This window comes from Pogoniulus pusillus, chromosome 6, assembly GCF_015220805.1.
Source record: "Pogoniulus pusillus isolate bPogPus1 chromosome 6, bPogPus1.pri, whole genome shotgun sequence".
Taxonomy (NCBI): Eukaryota; Metazoa; Chordata; class Aves; order Piciformes; family Lybiidae; genus Pogoniulus; species Pogoniulus pusillus.
In genome coordinates this window covers 1,894,263-1,914,350 of record NC_087269.1, presented here as the reverse complement: position 1 = coordinate 1,914,350, position 20,088 = coordinate 1,894,263, and the positions used below count along the sequence as shown (strand labels likewise).

Genomic DNA, 20,088 nt, shown 5'->3' with positions numbered 1-20,088 from the left:
AGGACCCAGACCCCTGTGCTTAATAACCTGGACCTAGCATCCAGACTCCTGTGCTTAATAACCTGGACTCAGACTCCTGTGCTTAATAACCTGGACCCAGACTCCTGTGCTTAATAAGCTGGACCCCGAATCCAGACTCCTGTGCTTAATAACCTGAACTCAGACTCCTGTGCTTAATAAGCTGGACCCAGACTCCTGTGTTTAATAAGCAGGACCCAGACCCCTGTGCTTAATAACCTGGACCTAGCATGCAGACTCCTGTACTTAATAACCTGGACTCAGACTCCTGTGCTTAATAAGCAGGACCCAGACTTCTGGGTCTAATAACCTGGACTCAGACTCCTCTGCTTAGTAAGCTGGACTCAGACTCCTGTGTTTAATAAGCTGGACCTAGCATCCAGACTCCTGGGTTTAATAAGCTGGACCCAGACTCCTGGGTTTAGTAAGTGCTAATGGACCCAGGAACCATTTCTTCTTTGGAGCTGCCTGTGGGTTTTGGCTTTCACATTCTGTGCTTCTGTGCTCCACAACCTCCCTGGAGATGTCCAAGGCCACGTTGGATGAGGCCTTGAGTGACCTCTTCTAGTGGGAGGTGTCCCTGCCTATGGCAAGGGCTTGGAACTGGATGATCCTTGGGGTCCCTTCCAACCTAAACCACTCTGTGATCAGGTTGCTCAGAGCCCCAAATAACCTGACCTGGAATGGTTCCAGGGATGGGACATCTGCCACCTCTCTGGGTGACTTGGAGGAGGCTCCCATCACACTGGCAAAAATGTCTTCCTTCTACCTACTCTTGGTCTCTTCTCTTTGAGTGTCAAACCATCACCTCTTGGCCTGTCACCACAGGACCTGCTCACAAGTATGGCCCCAGATCTATTCTTTACCCCTTCCAGTCCTGCAAGGCCACCAGAAGGTCTCCTTGGAGCCTTCTCCAGGCTGCACACCCCCAACTCTCCCAGCCTGGCTTCTCAGCAGAGCTCTTCCAGCTCTCCCAGCATGGCTGTGACCTTCTGTGCCCTGCTCCAGCAGGTCCCTGGCTGTGCTGAGCACTCCAGAGCTGCCCCAGCACTGCAGGGGAGGTCTCAGCAGAGCAGAGGGGCAGAATCCCCTCCCTGCCCCTGCTGCCCACACTGCTGGGGATCAGCCCAGCACAGGGCTGGCTGCACTCAGTGCCAGCTCCTGCCCAGCTTTGCACCCAGCAGCACCCCCAATTCCTTCTCCACAGGGCTGCAGCCCTTCATCCTCTTCCAGCCTGGATTGATCCTACCCCAGTCCAGGTGCAGGACCTTGCCTGTGACCTTGATGACCCTCCTGGCATTCACAGGTGCTCACTTCTCCAGCTTGTCCAGGTCCCTCTGGGTGGCATCCCACCCCTCAGGCTTGTCACCCACACCACTGGGTGTCATCAAGAGGAGATGCAGCACACTTGCATGACTCTGAAGGAGGACACATCACCAAAACTCCCCAGGGTCACAACCTTCATCTCCTCCATGAAGAAATACCCTAAACAAAAGGAGAGACACAGGGAGAAGATCAACCCCAGAACACAGCACAGCTCACAGGTGGGCAGGGGCAATACTGAGAGTTTTATTGGACAGAGCATTGCAGAGTTGATTGTGCTCTAGGTCTGTTCTCACTCTTTTATCACCCTTTGAAAGAAGAGAAGTAGGAAATACCTAGGAGGTGACAGTCAGTGCAGCAGGCATCCACCTGGGGCTTGGTTCATTAAAGGAGGGAGGGAGGGAGGGAAGGAGGGAGGGAGGGAGGGAGGGAGGGAGGGAGGGAGGGAGGGAGGAAAGGAGGGAGGGAGGGAGGGAGGGAAGGAGGGGAGAACTGTTGGAAAGAACTCAGTGCTGGGTTGCTTTCAACCACTTCTGAGTCACTGCAGCCCCTGGCCTTCCCATAAAGCCACCCCTGAGATCAGAAAAGAGCCTGCAAGTGATTAGCAACAGCTGCTGAGGCTGCAAGCACATCTCTTGACTTGGCAATGACAAGCATAGAATCAGAGAATCAAGCAGGTTGGCAGAGAGCTCCAAGCTCAGCCAGCCCAACCTAGCACCCAGCCCTGCCCAACCAACCAGACCATGGCACTAAGTGCCCCAGCCAGGCTTGGCTGCAACACCTCCAGCCACAGCCACTCCACCACCTCCCTGGGCAGCCCATTCCAGTGCCAATCACTCTCTCTGACAACAACTTCCTAACAACATCCAGCCTGAACCTGCCCTGCCACAGCATCAGACTCTGGCCCCTTCTGCTCTTGCTGCTTGCCTGGCAGCAGAGCCCAACCCCACCTGGCTACAGCCTCCCTGCAGGCAGCTGCAGGCAGCAATCAGCTCTGCCCTGAGCCTCCTCTGCTGCAGGCTGCACACCCCCAGCTCCCTCAGCCTCTCCTCACAGGGCTCTGCTCCAGGCCCCTCCCCAGCCTTGCTGCCCTTCTCTCAACACCTTCCAGCACCTCAACAGCTCTCTGCAATTCAGGAGCCCAGAGCTGGACACAGTTGGACTCCAGGGCTGGCCTGAGCAGTGCTGAGCACAGGGGCACAAGAACCTCCCTTGTCCTGCTGCCCACACTGCTCCTGAGCCAGCCCAGGATGCCAGTGGCTCTGCTGCCCACCTGGGCACTGCTGCCTCAGCTTCAGCTCCTCTCTGCCAGCACACCCAGGGCCCTCTCAGCCACTCTGGCCCCAGCCTGCAGTGCTGCTTGGGGCTGTTGTGGCCAAAGTGCCAGGGATGTTTCAGCACAGCATCACATCAAAGGGAGGAGCAACTTGGTTCTCAAAAAGCCTTCAAAACTCCACACCAAACAAGCTGCAAATGCTGCAGACCAAACCACACCAAACCACACCACAGGCTGGAGAGACTACCACAGAGAAGAAGGTCAGAGGCAGCATGGACCAAGGCCTTCTGCTTGCACTCATTAAACCCCAGGGTAGATGCAGATGCACCTCTTGGTTTGCACTGCTCAGGAGCTGCTTCTCAAAGCACAACCATTCAGGGGGAGAACTTTTCTTTCACATGGCTAAGTTGGCCACTTTTGCCCCCAGTTAGTACATTAAGCCCACACCCCCCACTTCTTCTCTGCCCAAGTGAGGCCACACCTGGAATACTGCACCCAGTTCTGCGCTCCCCAGGGCAGGAGGGACAGGAGAGAGTCCTAGGGAGGGCTACAAGGATGGTCAAGGGGCTGGAGCAGTGCCCTGTGAGGAGAGGCTGAGGGCCCTGGGGCTGCTTAGTCTGCAGAGGAGAAGGCTGGGAGGGGATCTGAGCAATGTCCATACACATCTGAGGGCTGGGGGGTCAGAAAGGAAGGGACAGGGACAGGCTCTGCTCAGCTGTGCCCTGGGATAGGACAAGGAGCAATAGATGGAAACTACAGCACGGGGAGTTGCACCTCAACATGAGGAAGAACTTTAGTTAAGAGCCTCAGAGCAGTGGAACAGGAACCAGAGAGGTTGTGGAGTCTCCTTCTCTGGAGCCTTTCCAGCCCTGTCTGGATGTGCTCCTGTGTGACCTGAGCTAGATTGTATGGTCCTGCTCTGGCAGAGGGGTTGGAGTCGATGATCTCCTTGGGTCCCTTGCAACCCCTAACATCCTTTGATCTCTGGAGGTCCCTTCCAACCCCTAACATCCTCTGACCCTGTGATTTTGGGGGTCAAAATGTCACTGGAGTACAACTGAGAGTAAAAAAGAAAGAAAGGGGGGGGAAGGAGCAGTTTTAGTGCTGCCCCAAAGGACAAACTGCTCAGAGATGCCTCTGCTGTAGCTCGTTTTTGCCCTTCCCAAGCCTGCTTTGTGTGCAGTGTACATCAGCATCCACCCTCCAGACCTTCTCCTCCTCCTCCTCCTCTGCAAGTGAGCTTCTCCCTGCTCTGCAACCCAGCTTGGCCAGCACCCCAGGACTCAGTCTCAGCTCCCATTCCCTCCCACAGGAAACAGCATTGATGCTCCCATCACTTTTGCAAGGCAGAGCACTCCAAGCTTCAAAGGAAACTCGACCCCAGTGGGATTTCTCACACTGCACCTTGTGTCGACCAAGATCCAGCCAGGAAGTGACCCAGCACACACCAGAAGGTCCCAGGGACTGAGCCAAGACCCATTCACAGCCCCAGCAGCCTTCCAGCTGGCTTCAGCTGCCTTGGGAACCAGCTCTGTGCAAACAGCAAAGCCACCCAAAACTGAGCTCCTCTCCACAAGCTCAAGAGCAGAGAGCTGAGACTGTCCTTGGGCAGGCTGTGAGCTACTTCAGGGTGGGGACAAAATGCTGTCACCTACTGGGTGCCTGAATTTTGTACCTGTGGTGTAGGGGTTTGGTTTAAAGCCTCTTGCAGTGGAAACATGCTGAGGAGAGCTCTCACCTTCATGAGCCCTTCCAGCACCTGCTGCAAGATCATCACCCCTTTGGAGGGCATGGACATGAAGCTTCAAAGATCCTGCTTCTAAAAGCAAGGGGCAAAGGTCTTCTTGCAGGGCTAAATTACACTCCAGGGCTGCTTCACCTTCCAAACCATTTCCAGCTCCTTCACCCATGGACATCTGTTCAGCTAAGAGAGGGAGGGAAGTCCACTCTGCACCACCACCACCTCCTCCTCCTCTACTGTGAGTGCAAGTGCCACTTGGAGAGGCAGGCACTTTAGTGCCAGATCTGAGTGGTGATGGTGCCCATGGCAATGCTTGTTGCAAGCCACCCAGGCTCCTGACAGAGCCCAGCTCAGGGAGAAGGCAGAAAGAATGACAAAAAAGGGGGAAAAAGAGATCAAGAATCAAAGCACTGCTGCCAGCAGAGGCCAATCCATAGCCAAGACTCATCATTTGCCTTCAAGGCTGTGGCAGAGCAGCTTCAAGCTGATTCCCAAAGAGCATCCAGGCTTTGGGAAAGGAGGATGGGACAGGGAGTAGGTGTCCAAGGGACTGAGCCACTGCAACCCTTTCCCTGGCTCTGAGCCTCAGTGCTGACTTCTCTCCTAGGAAAGCTTCTCTGCTCCAAACGACCTTCAAGCTGAAACAGGGAAGTGGGAATGGGAGTGCAACACAAAAAGTGATCAAGAATCAAAGCACTGCTGCCAACAGAGGCCAATCCATAGCCAAGACTCAGGATTTGCCCTCAAGGCTGGGGCAGAGCAGTTTCAAGCTCATTCCTGAAGAGCATCCAGGCTTTGGGGAAGGAGGATGCGACAGGGAGAAGGTGTCAAGGGACTGAGCCACTGCAACCCTTTCCCTGGCTCTGAACCTCAGTGCTGCCTTTTCTCCTAGGAAAGCTTCTCTCCTCTAAACAACCTCCTCTTGCCTTCAAGCTACAACAGGAAAGGGGGAAAGAGAGGGAAACACAAAAAGAGATCAAGAATCAAAGCACTGCTGCCAGCAGAGGCCAATCCATAGCCAAGACTCAGGATTTGCCTTCAAGGCTGGGGCAGAGCAGTTTCAAGAAGGTCATTCCTGAAGAGCATCCAGGCTTTGGGAAAGGAAGATGGGACAGGAAGAAGGTGCCCAAGACTCATGATTTGCCTTCAAGGCTGCGGCAGAGCAGTTTCAAGCTCATTCCCAAAGAGCATCCAGGCTTTGGGAAAGGAAGATGGGACAGGAAGAAGGTGCCCAAGACTCATGACTTGCCTTCAAGGCTGTGGCAGAGCAGTTTCAAGCTCATTCCCCAAGAGCATCCAGGCTCTGAGGAAGGAGGAGTTCCCAAGAACATCACAACGCTCAGCAACACCCAGGGCAGGAGAGGAGCAGGAGCAAGGAGGATAAGAGACACATCCAAGGTGTTTTTCCCAGGACACCCCCAGCCCTACCAAGGGGAGATTCAAACAACTTCAGCCATAAGGTTTAATGAACACAACAGTTCCACTCATGCCCTGGGAAAAAAAAACCCAACCAACAGAACAAACAAATTACACTCAAAAAAAGGAGAGAGACAACAACAGCAACAACAACAACAACAACAAACCAGATCTTTCTACATATTTACAACCCCAAATCCTCCCCCCCCCAGCCTCACAACCAGGGAGGTGGAGCAGCTAGCCATGGGCTATGGGAAAGAGAAGGGAGTTGGGGAGGGAGGGGGATGAGGATGGTCTCTGCCCCAAGCAGCAGTTCCTCAGAGGTTCCTCATCAGCTGTGTGATGCAGGAGAGCAGGGCCCTGCCTGCTGGAGCCAAGGCTGTGGGGGCGAGGGGGGATGCCCCCGGGCAGGGGGCAGGCAGAGGTCTCAGTCCATCCGCAGCTTGGTGTGGCTGTGCTCGCCGGGGGTCAGCGTCTCGTTGGCGTAGCCGCTCTCGGAGCACAGGGACAGCTCGTCCGGAGCCTCCAGCCCGTTGTTGATCTCTGGGGGGAGAGAGCAGGGACAGGGTCACAGGGGAAAAGGAAGGCAAGGCCAGGGTGGGTGTGCAGAGGAGAGGGGCAGAATCAGAGAGTTAAACAGGTTGGAGTAGACCTGAGTCCAACTTAACAACTCCTGACTAACCGCACTGTGGTACCGAGTGCCTCATGCAGCCTCCTCTTCAACACCGCCAGGGATGGGCACTCCAGCACCTCCCTGGGCAGCCCATTCCAGTGCCAATCACTCTCTCTGCCAGGAACTTCCTAACAACATCCAGCCTAGACCTGCCCTGCCACAGCTTCAGACTCTGGCCCCTTCTGCTCTTGCTGCTTGCCTGGCAGCAGAGCCCAACCCCACCTGGCTACAGCCTCCCTGCAGGCAGCTGCAGGCAGCAATCAGCTCTGCCCTCAGCCTCCTCTGCTGCAGCCTGCACCCCCCCAGCTCCCTCAGCCTCTCCTCACAGGGCTCTGCTCCAGGCCCCTCCCCAGCCTTGCTGCCCTGCTCTCAACACCTTCCAGCACCTCAGCAGCTCTCTGCAATTCAGGAGCCCACAGCTGGACTCCAGGGGTGGCCTGAGCAGTGCTGAGCACAGGGGCACAAGAACCTCCCTTGTGCTGCTGCCCACACTGCTCCTCAGCCAGCCCAGGATGCCAGTGGCTCTGCTGCCCACCTGGGCACTGCTGCCTCAGCTTCAGCTCCTCTCTCCCACCACCCCCAGGGCCCTCTCTGCCTGCCTGCTCTCAGCCACTCTGGCCCCAGCCTGCAGTGCTGCTTGGGGTTGTTGTGGCCAAAGTGCAGAACCTGGCACTTGTTAAAACTCCTGCCATCAGCCTCTGCCCATCTACCCAGCCTGGCCATGTCCCTCTGCAGAGCTCTCCTACCCTCCAACAGCTCAACACTTGCTGCCAACTTGGTGTAACCTGCACACTTACTGATGTTGACTCAACTCCCTTGTCCAGATGATCAACAAAGACATTACACAGGACTGGGCCCAGCATTGCTCCTTGGGGCACACCACTGATGATGTGGCACCATTCAGCACCACTCTGTGCCCAGCCATCCAGCCAGTTCTCCACACAGCCCTGGGCTGCCAGCTCTGCCAGGAGTTTGCTGTGGCAGACAGTGTCAAAGGCCTCGCTGAAGCCATGGAATCAGAGGATCACAGCATCAGTCAGGATTGGAAGGGACCTCAAGGATCAGCCAGCTCCAACCCCCCCTGCCATGCCCAGGGACACCTCACACCAGAGTAGGCTGCTCACAGCCACATCCAGCCTGGCCTGAAACACCTCCAGGGATGAGGCTGCCACCATCACCCTGGGCAACCTGTGCCAGGCTCTCACCACCCTCATGCTGAACAACTTCTTCCTAACCTCCAGTCTGAACCTCCTCATTTCCAGCTTTGTTCCATTCCTTCCAGTCCTATCACTACCTGACAGCCTAAAAAGTCCCTCCCCAGCTTTCTTGTAGGCCCTCTAAAGATACTGAATGGTCACAATAAGGCTACCTGGGAGCCTTCTGCTCTCCAGACTGAACAGCTTCAACTCCCAGTCCAGGTAGACCACACTCACAGCCTGCCCCACATAGGATTCATGACTCAGCCCACCATGGGCAAGGACATTTTCCACTGGAGCATGTCCATGAACACCTCCAGGGAGGGGGGAATCATAGAATCAAGGGTGGAAGAGACCTCCAAGCTCATCCAGGCCAACCTAGCACCCAGCCCTGGCCAATCAACCAGACCATGGCACCAGGTTATACAAAGAGATCAGGTAGGTCAGGCAGGACCTGCCCCTCCTAAATGCATGCTAGCTGAGCCTGATGCCTCTGCCATCCTGTAGGTGCCCTGTGAGTGCACTCAGCATGCTCTGTTCCATAACCCTGCCTGGCACTGAGGTCACCAGCAGACAGAACCATAGGACGTCAGGAGCTGGAAGGGACCTCAAAAGCTCCTCTGGTCCAGCCCCTGCCAGAGCAGGATCACCTGGAGCACATCACACAGGCACTGAAGTCACCAGCAGACAGAACCATAGGACGTCAGGAGCTGGAAGGGACCTCTAAAGCTCCTCTGGTCCTGCCCCTGCCAGAGCAGGATCACCTGGAGCACATCACACAGGCACTGAGGTCACCAGCAGATAGAATCATAGAATCACAGGATGTCAGGAGCTGGAAGGGACCTCAAAAGCTCCTCTGGTCCAGCCCCTGCCAGGGCAGGATCACCTGAAGCACATCACACAGGCACTGAGGTCACCAGCAGACAGAACCATAGGACGTCAGGAGCTGGAAGGGACCTCAAAAGCTCCTCTGGTCCAGCCCCTGCCAGAGCAGGATCACCTGAAGCAGATCACACAGGCACTGAGGTCACCAGCAGATCTGGAAGGGACCTCAAAAGCTCCTCTGGTCCAGCCCCTGCCAGGGCAGGATCACCTGAAGCACATCACACAGGCACTGAGGTCACCAGCAGATAGAATCATAGAATCACAGGATGTCAGGAGCTGGAAGGGACCTCAAAAGCTCCTCTGGTCCAGCCCCCTGCCAGAGCAGGATCACCTGGAGCACATCACACAGGCACTGAGGTCACCAGCAGATAGAATCATAGAATCACAGGATGTCAGGAGCTGGAAGGGACCTCAAAAGCTCCTCTGGTCCAGCCCCTGCCAGGGCAGGATCACCTGGAGCACATCACACAGGCACTGAGGTCACCAGCAGATAGAATCATAGAATCACAGGATGTCAGGAGCTGGAAGGGACCTCAAAAGCTCATCTGGTCCAGCCCCTGCCAGGGCAGGATCACCTGGAGCACATCACACAGGAACACATCCAGGCAGGTCCGGAATGTCTCCAGAGAGGGAAACTCCACAACCCCTCTGGGCAGCCTGTTGCAGGGCTCAGTAATGACACCTGTGTGAAGGCCACCTCCTCCCTCAGCAGAGAGCAGGCTGAGGGCTGGGTGCTGAAGCCAGGCCTGCCCAGCCCCAGCCATACCTGAGAAGATGAGCTTCTCCTTCATGATCTTGACGTCGCGGCTGGAGCGGCGCACAGCGGCGCTGAGCATGATCTGCTCCGGGTTGTAGGTCCTGATGCTCCCTAGGCGCCACCTGCAAGGCAAGAGGAGGCTGTCAGAGGCTGCTCTCACCACTCCTGCCACCAGCCACCAACAGTTTAGAGACCAGCAAGGCCCCCAGAGACCCTCACACCTTTGCTCCCTCCCAGGTGGCAGGAGGATGTGGAGGGATGAGGATGTTAGCTCAGAAGGCTACAAAATAGGTCACCCTTAAGCACCTTGAGCATCCTTATGCCACCAATGACTCCAAGGGCAGCAGATACCTTCAGCCCCTAGCATATCACCTACCCAGCTGCCTAAAGGAGGTAGGGCTGCTGGGACTCTGAGGGTGGGAAAGAGGGAACAGAAGGAGAGGCCAAGCCAAGCAAAGAAGGCAGAAGCTTGTCCCCAGAGTGGCTCTCTCAAAGACAATCTAAGGTCTCAAACCCGAGATTACAGAATCACAGAATCAGGCAGGGTTGGAAGGGAGCACAAGGAGCAGCCAGTGCCAACCCCCTGCCATGCCCAGGGACACCCTACCCTAGAGCAGGCTGCACACAGCCTCAGCCAGCCTGGCCTTAAACACCTCCAGCCATGGGGCCTCAACCACCTCCCTGGGAACCCATTCCAGCCTCTCACCACTCTCCTGCTCAACAACTTCCTCCTCACCTCCAGCCTCACTCTCCCCACCTCCACCTTTGCTCCAGTCTCCCCACTCCTGACACTCCCTCACAGCCTCAAAAGTCCCTCCCCAGCTTTTCTGGAGCCCCCTTCAGATCCTGGCAGGCCACAAGAAGGTCCCCTGGGAGCCTCCTCTGCTCCAGCCTGCACAGCCCCAACTCTTTCAGGCTGTGCTCACAGCAGAGCTGCTGCAGCCTCTGAGCATCCTCCTGGCCCTGCTCTGGACACTCTCCAGCATGAAACTTCATGTACTGGCAGGTTGCTATTAGATCTCTCTGTAGCCTTCTCTTCTCCAGGCTGAACACCTTCAGGTCATAGAATCCAGCAGGTTGGAAGAGAGCTCCAAGCTCAGCCAGCCCAACCTAGCACCCAGCCCTGCCCAACCAACCAGACCATGGCACTAAGTGCCCCAGCCAGGCTTGGCTGCAACACCTCCAGCCACGGCCACTCCACCACCTCCCTGGGCAGGTCCCTCAGCCTGTCCTCATATCAGGGGTTTGGAGCAGCTCTGCTCATTTCCACAGCCATCATCCTACCTCCTAAGCATGGAGAAAGGCTTTCAAGCTAATCCCCTTCTCCTTGCTGGAAGCAGGGATGCTGTAAAGCTGTCGGATGGAGGAAGAGGAGGGGTTGGGATGGTCCGATAGGGTTTCTGATCTGCTGGCACCATCTAGTGGTTCCCACACACAAGGAAAGGGAATCTCTGGAAAGATTTTCTTTCTCTGCAATCATTTTTTCTTGTTGCTGAGGTTTTAATCTTATTTTTTTTCAGGTGGACAACCACCTTTGCATTTCCAACCCCTTCCCCAGCCTCGGGGAAGCAAAGGCTTTGAGAAGCTCCATGCATAGAACGACAGAATCAGTCAGGGTTGGAAGGGACCACAAGCAGCAGCCAGTTCCAACCCCCCCCCTGCCATGGGCAGGGACATCCTACCCTAATCTTCAGCCTGGGTCTACAAAGCAATGCCCACAGAAGAGCTGGAGCTGCTTCCACAGGGCTTTTGTCCATCCTCTTCCCAAATCCCTGTGGGTGACACTGCACCACCAGGCTTTGGGTTGGGTATGGATGAAAGTGGATGCTCTGCTCCAAGAAGCCAACACAACACAACTCACAGACCCATAGAGGATGACACAAAGGAAGCAGGAGGAGATGAAGATATTCAAGTACAAAAAGCTTTCATCATCATCATCATCTAAGCTGAGCCCTTCTGACCCATACAGGCAGATCCCACTAAGGTCAATGTGGTTGTAAGTGCAGAGGAGCTTACAGGAGAGGACTTCTCCTTCCTCTCTAACCAGCACCAAACCACACTGCCACAATGAAGTCTCCTCTTGGCCAGCATCAGACTTATCAATGCCAGCTTTGGCTGAGTGGCCAAAGGGCACAGAATCACAGCATGGCTTGAGGTGGAAGGGATCTTAAAGCTCAGCCAGCTGCAACCCCTGCCATGGGCAGGGACACCTCCCACTAGAGCAGATCACTCAAGGCTTCATCCAAGCTGGCCTTGAATAGCTCCAGGGAGGTGGTGGAGGACAGAAGCACAGAATGTGATCAAAGATCACATTCTGTGATTCTGTCCTCCACCACCTCCCTGGGCAACCTGTGCCAGTGTCTCACCACCCTCACTGCAAAGAACTTCTTCCTAACATCCACTTTCAGCCTCCCCTCTGCCACTTTAAACCCATTCCTCTTCATCCTGTCACCTACAGCAGATCACACAGGAGCACATCCAGGTGGGTCTGGAGCATCTCCAGAGAGGGAGACTCCACAACCTTCCCTGGGCAGCCTGTGCCAGGCTTCTGGCACCCTCACAGGGAAAAAAATTCCTCCTCTTGCTTCCATGGAACTTCCTATGCCTCAACTTCCCTCCAGTGCCCCTTGGGCTGGCATTGGGCATCACCCAGCAGAGCCTGGCTGCAGCCTCTGGGCACTCACCCTGCACAGCTTCATCAACATGAATGAGGTCATAGAATCAGTCAGGGTTGGAAGGGATCACAAAGGGTCATAGAATCAGTCAGGGTTGGAAGGGACCACAAAGGGTCATAGAGTCAGTCAGGGTAGGAAGGGACCAGAGGGGTCATAGAATCAGTCAGGGTTGGAAGGGACCAGAGGGGTCATAGAATCAGTCAGGGTTGGAAGGGACCAGAGGCGTCATAGAATCAGACAGGGTTGGAAGGGATCACAAAGGGTCATAGAATCAGTCAGGGTTGGAAGGGACCACAAAGGGTCATAGAATCAGTCAGGGTTGGAAGGGATCACAAAGGGTCATAGAATCAGACAGGGTTGGAAGGGATCACAAAGGGTCATAGAATCAGTCAGGGTTGGAAGGGACCACAAAGGGTCATAGAATCAGTCAGGGCTGGAAGGGACCAGAGGGGTCATAGAATCAGTCAGGGTTGGAAGGAACCACAAGGACCATAGAATCAGTCAGGGTTGGAAGGGACCACAAAGGGTCATAGAATCAGGCAGAGTTGGAAGGGAGCACAAGGAGCAGTCAGTTCCAACCCCCTGCCATGCCCAGGGACACCCTACCCTAGAGCAGGCTGCCCACAGCCTCAGCCAGCCTGGCCTCAAACACCTCCAGAGATGGGCACCCTTTAAGCTCCTCTCCTCCAAGCCCCAGCTCCTTCAAGCTCTCCTCTTAGAGAGACATTCCACTGCCTGCAGCACCTTTATGGCTCTGCACTGGACTCTCTCAAGCAGTTCTATGTCCATCTTGAACTGGGTGTGCGTGGAGAGGGGGGGGGAAGGACCCAGAAAGGTGAAATCCCCTCTTAAGAGAGCCACCACGACGCAACTCCACCACCACACAGGAACCCTTTCTGCCTTGCTCAAGCAGCCTTTGGGTCTCCAGAAAGCTTAATAGAAAAAGAGCACCTCTCCTACCCCCTCTGGGCTCTGCTGTGATGGGCCACGTTTAGGAGAGCGGCGTGCAAAAGGGCCAGAGACAGACAGCAGGTAGGTCTCGTTCTGGGAGGTTGGCATCAAAGCAGACCAGACGGACACGGGGTGGGAACAGACTAAAAAATACTGGGACAACAACACAGAGACAGCACACACCGTGTTAGGGCCACCACTGGACCCCTGAGGGGGGTGTGGAGGGGGAAGGGAGATGCTGGATGGGAGAGCGAGGGCATGGCGGAGGAGCGAGGCGAGGAGCACGAAGGGGCTGGGCTGGCGCCGAGGCGAGGAGATGGAGCGAGCAGAGAGACAAGGCAGGCACCACCAGAGGCCACATCCTGCAGCTACCCTTGCCTAAAGCCCATCCAGCTCCTCCATGCCTGTCTTCTTATCCCCAAGCCAAAGGGTGAGGAGGGAGGCAAGGATGGGAGGACACTCAAGCCTGCGCCCCAGGGGCAGGAGATCCTGTGAGGATGCAGCGCTGCAAATCCAAGGTACCTCCAGGAGCAGGCAACACTTGCAGGGGGCCAACCCTGCCCTCCCATGAGGTAGAGGAGCACAGAGAGGGAGTAGCCAAGTCCTCAGAGGTCCCACCCCATGTCACACACAGCAGAAGGGATGGAGAAGGTCAGGCCTGAAGAGCGTGGTCCGAGGATGGACGCGGCGAAGGCTTTACTGCAGACGAGGGACAGAGCTGCCCTCCAAGGGGGTGGGAAGGACTGGGGAGGAAAACAGCCCAAACCAAGAGCCATCTGAGTTTCCAACTGGTGGCACTTCCAGTCCAGCAGCCCAGGCTCACTCTCTTGCCTGGTGCAATGCACTTCCAGTTTCAGCAGGGTGTAACTGGGAAGAGACTCCTGAGAGATGCTGAGCTCGAGGCCAAGCTCAAAGGGATGAGCCAAAGCTTCCCAGCTCTTAGATGTAAGAATTCATCCCCAGGGCCTTTAGAACTGGCCAAATTGGAAGGGTTTGGCCTCAAAGGCCAAGAAAGAAGGGATATTTTGCATGGGATTGCTTTTTTTTTCCCCAGGGAGAAAGGATGACATCCACTGGAAGTTTCCCAGTGGCAGCCTGCTGCAGGGCCTCAGAACAGGGCTGGTTTAAAAGGCAGTGGCTTGGGCCATTGCAACAGATTGCCTCCAAAACATCTGCCAGCTCCTGTGGTGCTCATGACTGTGGACTATGCAGTGTCCAGACCCTTGTGGTCTCCCCCCATGAGCTGTGTGAAGCCAGATGTTTGGAAGCATCACGCTAAGCTGAGCCCTGCCCTGTCCATCTGCAGTGAAGCCATAGCAGAGAGGGAGAAAGAAAGAAAGAGAGAGAGAGAAAAGAAGATTGAATGGAGAAAAGAAAAAGGCCAAAGAAAAGAAGAGAAAGAGCAGGGAAGCACCAGAATTACCTGATCATGTGATAGCTGTGAGATGCCAGAATGCAGCAGAGAGAGAAAGAGGAGGAACATGCACAACAGTCAGAGCAGTAAGAAAATAAACAAGGCAAAAGGAGGCAAGAAGAGATCAGTTAGAAGTCATCACAGTTGGTATTTGCTCCCCTCCCCAGGCCTCTGGAGAGGCTGCCACCTTCCTGTCACCAGGGCTGGAGCAGAACAGCAGGAGCAAGCCTTACCCATGGCTGCAGAGGAGTCATGCACAGGAAAGAAGACAGCACATCAAAGCTCCCCCCTCCCACCCACCCTCAGCCTTGCATGAAGGAAGCAGCTCTGCTTTGCCCCAAAAACATCTTCAATACCAAAAAAAAACCCAAAACAACAACAACAAACCCCTCAAAACCAACCAACCAACACACTCCCAACCATGACACTGAAGGCCAAATGTCAAGGTCCATTTCCTGCAGCTGACCCACAGCAGCAGGCAGCAGTTGGGCAACTCTGCTGTGATCTTCATCCTCCACTCTTCAACTTCCCTGTGGAGGAGAGACTGGAATGGTAGAGAGATGGAGCTTTGCTGCACAAGGCTATTGGAAAAGCAAGCTCTTTGCTGCAAGGTGTCCAGCTTCTGCTACTAGACCTCTTCTGCCTTCTTCCCTTGGGGTGGTGACCCAGAAGAAGGTATTTGGTCTTCCCATAATGGACCTCCCCTGGCTAGAGCTCTCTGAGCAACTGGCATTTTCCATGGGAGCTCCAGAAGGAGGGCAGGGAGCTCAGAGCTACAAGGGTGATGGTTCTCCATGTGTGCCTTCATCAAAACCTAGCTGGTGGCAGTTTCCAGCTCTTCTCACCTGTATCACACTTGGGCTGAGGGTATAAGAGAAACCCTGCAGTGATGCTTCCCTGCTTCCTCTTGCCCTGCTTCTGCTCTTTCAAAGTGGAAGCAACTCAGTCTGTGCAGTGGAAGCAATTCAGTCTGTGCAGAGTGGAAGCAACTCAGTCTGTGCAGAGTGGAAGCAACTCAGTCTGTGCAGAGTGGAAGCAACTCAGTCTGTGCAGTGGAAGCAACTCAGTCTGTGCAGTGGAAGCAACTCAGTCTGTGCAGTGGAAGCAACTCAGTCTGTGCAGAGTGGAAGCAACTCAGTCCGTGCAGTGGAAGCAACTCAGTCTGTGCAGTGGAAGCAACTCAGTCTGTGCAGAGTGGAAGCAACTCAGTCTGTGCAGAGTGGAAGCAACTCAGTCTGTGCAGAGTGGAAGCAACTCAGTCTGTGCAGAGTGGAAGCAATTCAGTCTGTGCAGAGTGGAAGCAACTCAGTCTGTGCAGAGTGGAAGCAACTCAGTCTGTGCAGAGTGGAAGCAACTCAGTCCGTGCAGAGTGGAAGCAACTCAGTCCGTGCAGAGTGGAAGCAATTCAGTCCGTGCAGAGTGGAAGCAACTCAGTCCGTGCAGAGTGGAAGCAACTCAGTCTGTGCAGAGTGGAAGCAACTCAGCCTGTGCAGAGTGGAAGCAACTCAGTCTGTGCAGTGGAAGCAACTCAGTCCGTGCAGAGTGGAAGCAACTCAGTCCGTGCAGAGTGGAAGCAACTCAGTCTGTGCAGAGTGGAAGCAACTCAGTCCGTGCAGTGGAAGCAACTCAGTCCGTGCAGAGTGGAAGCAACTCAGTCTGTGCAGAGTGGAAGCAACTCAGCCTGTGCAGAGTGGAAGCAACTCAGTCTGTGCAGTGGAAGCAACTCAGTCCGTGCAGAGTGGAAGCAACTCAGTCCGTGCAGAGTGGAAGCAACTCAGTCTGTGCAGAGTGGAAGCAACTCAGTCCGTGCAGTGGAAGCAACTCAGTCCGTGCAGAGTGGAAGCAACTCAGTCCGTGCAGAGTGGAAGCAACTCAGTCCGTGCAGAGTGGAAGCAACTCAGTCCGTGCAGAGTGGAAGCAACTCAGCCTGTGCAGAGTGGAAGCAACTCAGTCCGTGCAGAGTGGAAGCAACTCAGTCCGTGCAGAGTGGAAGCAACTCAGTCCGTGCAGAGTGGAAGCAACTCAGTCCGTGCAGAGTGGAAGCAACTCAGTCCGTGCAGAGTGGAAGCAACTCAGTCCGTGCAGAGTGGAAGCAACTCAGTCCGTGCAGAGTGGAAGCAACTCAGTCTGTGCAGAGTGGAAGCAACTCAGTCTGTGCAGAGTGGAAGCAACTCAGTCCGTGCAGAGTGGAAGCAACTCAGTCCGTGCAGAGTGGAAGCAACTCAGTCTGTGCAGAGTGGAAGCAACTCAGTCCGTGCAGAGTGGAAGCAATTCAGTCTGTGCAGAGTGGAAGCAACTCAGTCTGTGCAGTGGAAGCAACTCAGTCTGTGCAGAGTGGAAGCAACTCAGTCCGTGCAGAGTGGAAGCAACTCAGTCCGTGCAGAGTGGAAGCAACTCAGTCCGTGCAGAGTGGAAGCAACTCAGTCCGTGCAGAGTGGAAGCAACTCAGTCTGTGCAGAGTGGAAGCAACTCAGTCTGTGCAGTGGGAAAGAGCCAAGCTGTTGCAAAGTCCATGTCTCTATGACTTCTTCCTCTGCCCATGCATCCACCTTGCTCTGGATCCTGCCTTTAGCAGGTTGAAGCAGTTTAGTTCCTTCAGCTGCAGTCTCTTGGGTCTGATTCAGGATAGCCTTCTGAAATGGACTTTAGGAGATGATGTGAGAGGCTGCAGCACCTCAGCACCTTGGTCTTGAAGTTCTGCCCTTCAGAGGCTCACAGAATCATAGAATGGGCTGGGTTGGAAGGCACCTCTAAAGCTCAGCCAGTCCAACCCACTCCTGCACTCAGCAGGGACATCCTCAGCTAGAGCAGGTTGCCCATAGCCCTCTCCAGCCTCACCTTCAAGATCTCCAGGCATGGGGCCACAACCACAACCTCTTCATCCTTGGAAACCTGGGAGTCACTTCCTGTCTGCAGCAAAGCAAGCAACTGAGCTGGTTTGCTACATCACAGTTGTCTCTGTTTCTTCATCATCTGCTTCTTCTTCTTCTTTGAGAGAGTGATTGGCACTGGGATGGGCTGCCCAGGGAGGTGGTGGTGTCCCCATCCCTGGAGGTGTTCAAGCAAAGCCTGGATGAGGCACTTAGTGCCATGGTCTGGGTGACTGGCCAGGGCTGGGTGATAGGTTGCACTGGCTGAGCTTGGAGGGCTCTTCCAACCTACTTGGTTCTATGACTCATTTGGGAACAAATGGATTTAAGAAGAGCCTGAGATGGTTTTTGTTTTTGAGGACTGTCCTGGTTTGAGGTGAAAAAGAACCAATTCTGTTCAGGGATTTGACTTCTCAGCTCAGGATCTGCTCAGTGAGGGAACTCCCTGAAGTTCAGGGTAGGTTTGCACAGCCTGGGGCTGCTTCTAGCAGTGAGAAGCTGATGAGGAGAGTTACTGCCAAGGGTTGGGCTGCAGAAAGGCTCTGCCTGAGGCTTGTTCCTGTGCGGAGCAAAGGCACTGCCACATTGGGGGTGCAGTTAGTCAGAGGTGGCACCTGCAGGGACAAGCACAGGTGACCCCAAACTGACCATCAAGGGATTCCACACCATGATTGTCATCTTCAGGATGAAGCTGAGGGATCACCAGGGCCAAGCCTCTTCTTCCAGCAGCCCACACCCAAGCGCGTCCCTGTCCGTTGTGCCTTCCATGTGCTCCCGAATCCAGCTCCAAGATCCAGCTCCTGAATCCAATTCCCATCTGCCACAAAGTCCACTCTGGGATTTCTCCAGTGCCTGCCCACAGCATCAGTAGTGATGGTGACATCCTTGCCATCAGGGGCTGGGTTCCATGTTGCTTTGTATCTATTTATATCTATCTCATTGTTGTTATTGCCATCAAAGCTGCTTCAGTTTCTTTCCCAACCCCATCAGCCTCTCTCCCTTATTCCCTTTCTCTCCCCTTTGGGAAGGCAGAGCCATTCACAGAGAACATCTGGCCCTCATTTAGTGGCCAGCCCAACCCTAACCCTTGACAAAGGCTATGCTGGTGGACTCTCCAAACATCTCCTTTTGTCCTTTGAAAGCAATTGAAATCTCTCCCTCAAGGTCCAGCTTCAGTTTCTCTCCCACACACCTTTCTGAGCAGCACCAGGCCATCTACAGCTCCTCTTTTGAGATCCACTCAGACAGTGGTGACAGAACAATCCCACTCAGTGTCACCTCTCAGAAGTGGGTTTATTGCTTGCAGTCACTGGAGGGATGCTTTAAACAAACAGTTGCCCTGCTTATGCAATCCAAGTTGCCTGAGGAGCATCACACTCCTCTCTCCCACCCCCACCCCATGCTCTGAACAGAACAAACCCCCACACAGAGCACAGAAAGGCAGGAGAGGCTCAGCTGGGACCATGCCACTTACTTCTGGAATATAAAAACTCCTACAATGATGATAAATGAAATGAGATCAGAGGTGATCCAGATTAGGTGGTACTCATCTGGAGGCTGGAAGACAAAAAGCAGAAGCAGATCTTAAACCTTCTGGTTTGAACAATCACAGAGAGGCCACAACAAGTTAGCAGCAAGGCAGAAAGCAAAGCAAAGAGCTGCAGAGGTCATGTAGAAATCACAACCTGCTGATGGGGGAGAAGCTGGACAGGAGCAGGCAGGGTGAGACTGCAGCACAGCCTGGGCTGCATCCAAAGCAGTGCTGGCAGCAGATGCAGAGAGCTGATTCTGCCACTTGTCTCTGTCCTGGGGAGACCTCAGCTGGAGTGCTGCAGCCAGCTCTGGAGCCCTCAACACAACAAGGATATAGACTCAAGACAGCCTGCTCTGAGGTGTCCCTGCCCAGGGAGGTGGTGGCAGCCTCATCCCTGGAGGTGGCTAAGGCCAGGCTGGATGTGGCTGTGAGCAGCCTGCTCTGGTGTGAGGTGTCCCTGCCCATGGCAGGGTGGGTTGGAGCTGCATGATCCTTTTGGCCCCTTCCAACCCTGACTGACTCTCTGATTCCATGACAATATTCATCCAAACTCCCCTGGAGCCCCCTGGGCCACTGCAAGAGTTTGTCACCAGCTTCTGGGCTCCTGCCTTTAAACTCAAGCCAGGAGTTGGCTGTGGAGTTTGAGATGGAAATGACTGAGGCTGACTGTGACTGCAGGGTGCTGGAGGGTTTGGTTGGTGATGCTCTGGATGTTGGTGTCCAGGTCTGGAGTATCACAGTCATCACAGCCCAGCAATGGGCACTTGCAGCACAGAAGGCCAAGGGCAGCCTGGGCTGCACCCAGAGCAGTGTTGGCAGCAGATGCAGGGAGGTGATCCTGCTGCTCTGCTCTGCTCTGCCCTGGGGAGACCTCACCTGGAGTGCTGCATCCAGCTCTGGGGCCCTCAACACAGCAAGGACATGGACCTGATGGAGCAGGTGCAGAGGAGGGACAGGAAAATGATCAGGGGCTTGGAGCAGCTCTGCTGTGAGGCCAGGCTGAGGGAGCTGGGGGTGTGCAGCCTGGAGAAGAGAAGGCTCCAGGCAGACCTAAGAGCAGCCTGCCAGGACCTGAAGGGGGCTGCAAGAAGGCTGCAGAGAGACTGTTTGCAAAGGGCTGCAGGGATAGGATGAGGGCAATGGCTTGGAAGTAGAGCAGAGCAGATTGAGCTTGGATGTGAGGAACAAGTTCTGCAGCAGGAGGGTGCTGGAACACTGCAACAGGCTGCTTGTGGCCCCATTCCTGGGGCCAAGGAGCAATGGATGCAGAGTGGAAGAGAGAAGGTTTCATCTGCACAGGAGGAGGAGAAAGTTGTTTGGTGTGAGGGTGGCAGAGGCCTGGAGCAGGCTGCCCAGAGA

The 20,088-nt window shown here is 54.9% G+C and overlaps 1 protein-coding gene across 3 annotated transcripts in view; it reads right to left on the bottom strand.

Annotated features, from left to right (window-relative positions):
- Positions 1–5,806: 5,806 nt before the first annotated feature.
- Positions 5,807–20,088, bottom strand: part of GDPD5 (glycerophosphodiester phosphodiesterase domain containing 5) — a 145,039-nt gene continuing 130,757 nt past the window's right edge. Inside the window, exons 14-17 of one of the 3 annotated variants that reach the window (XM_064144207.1) lie at positions 18,670–18,752; positions 14,335–14,349; positions 9,295–9,407; positions 6,110–6,317 (exon numbers count right to left, since the gene is read on the bottom strand). In XM_064144207.1, the coding sequence (XP_064000277.1) occupies positions 6,202–6,317; positions 9,295–9,407; positions 14,335–14,349; positions 18,670–18,752 (327 nt within the window). In that variant the 3' untranslated portion in view covers positions 6,110–6,201. Of the gene's footprint in view, positions 6,318–9,294; positions 9,408–14,334; positions 14,350–18,669; positions 18,753–20,088 lie in introns of all 3 variants that reach the window. The other 2 variants (XM_064144208.1, XM_064144206.1) reach the window with 2 other exon arrangements.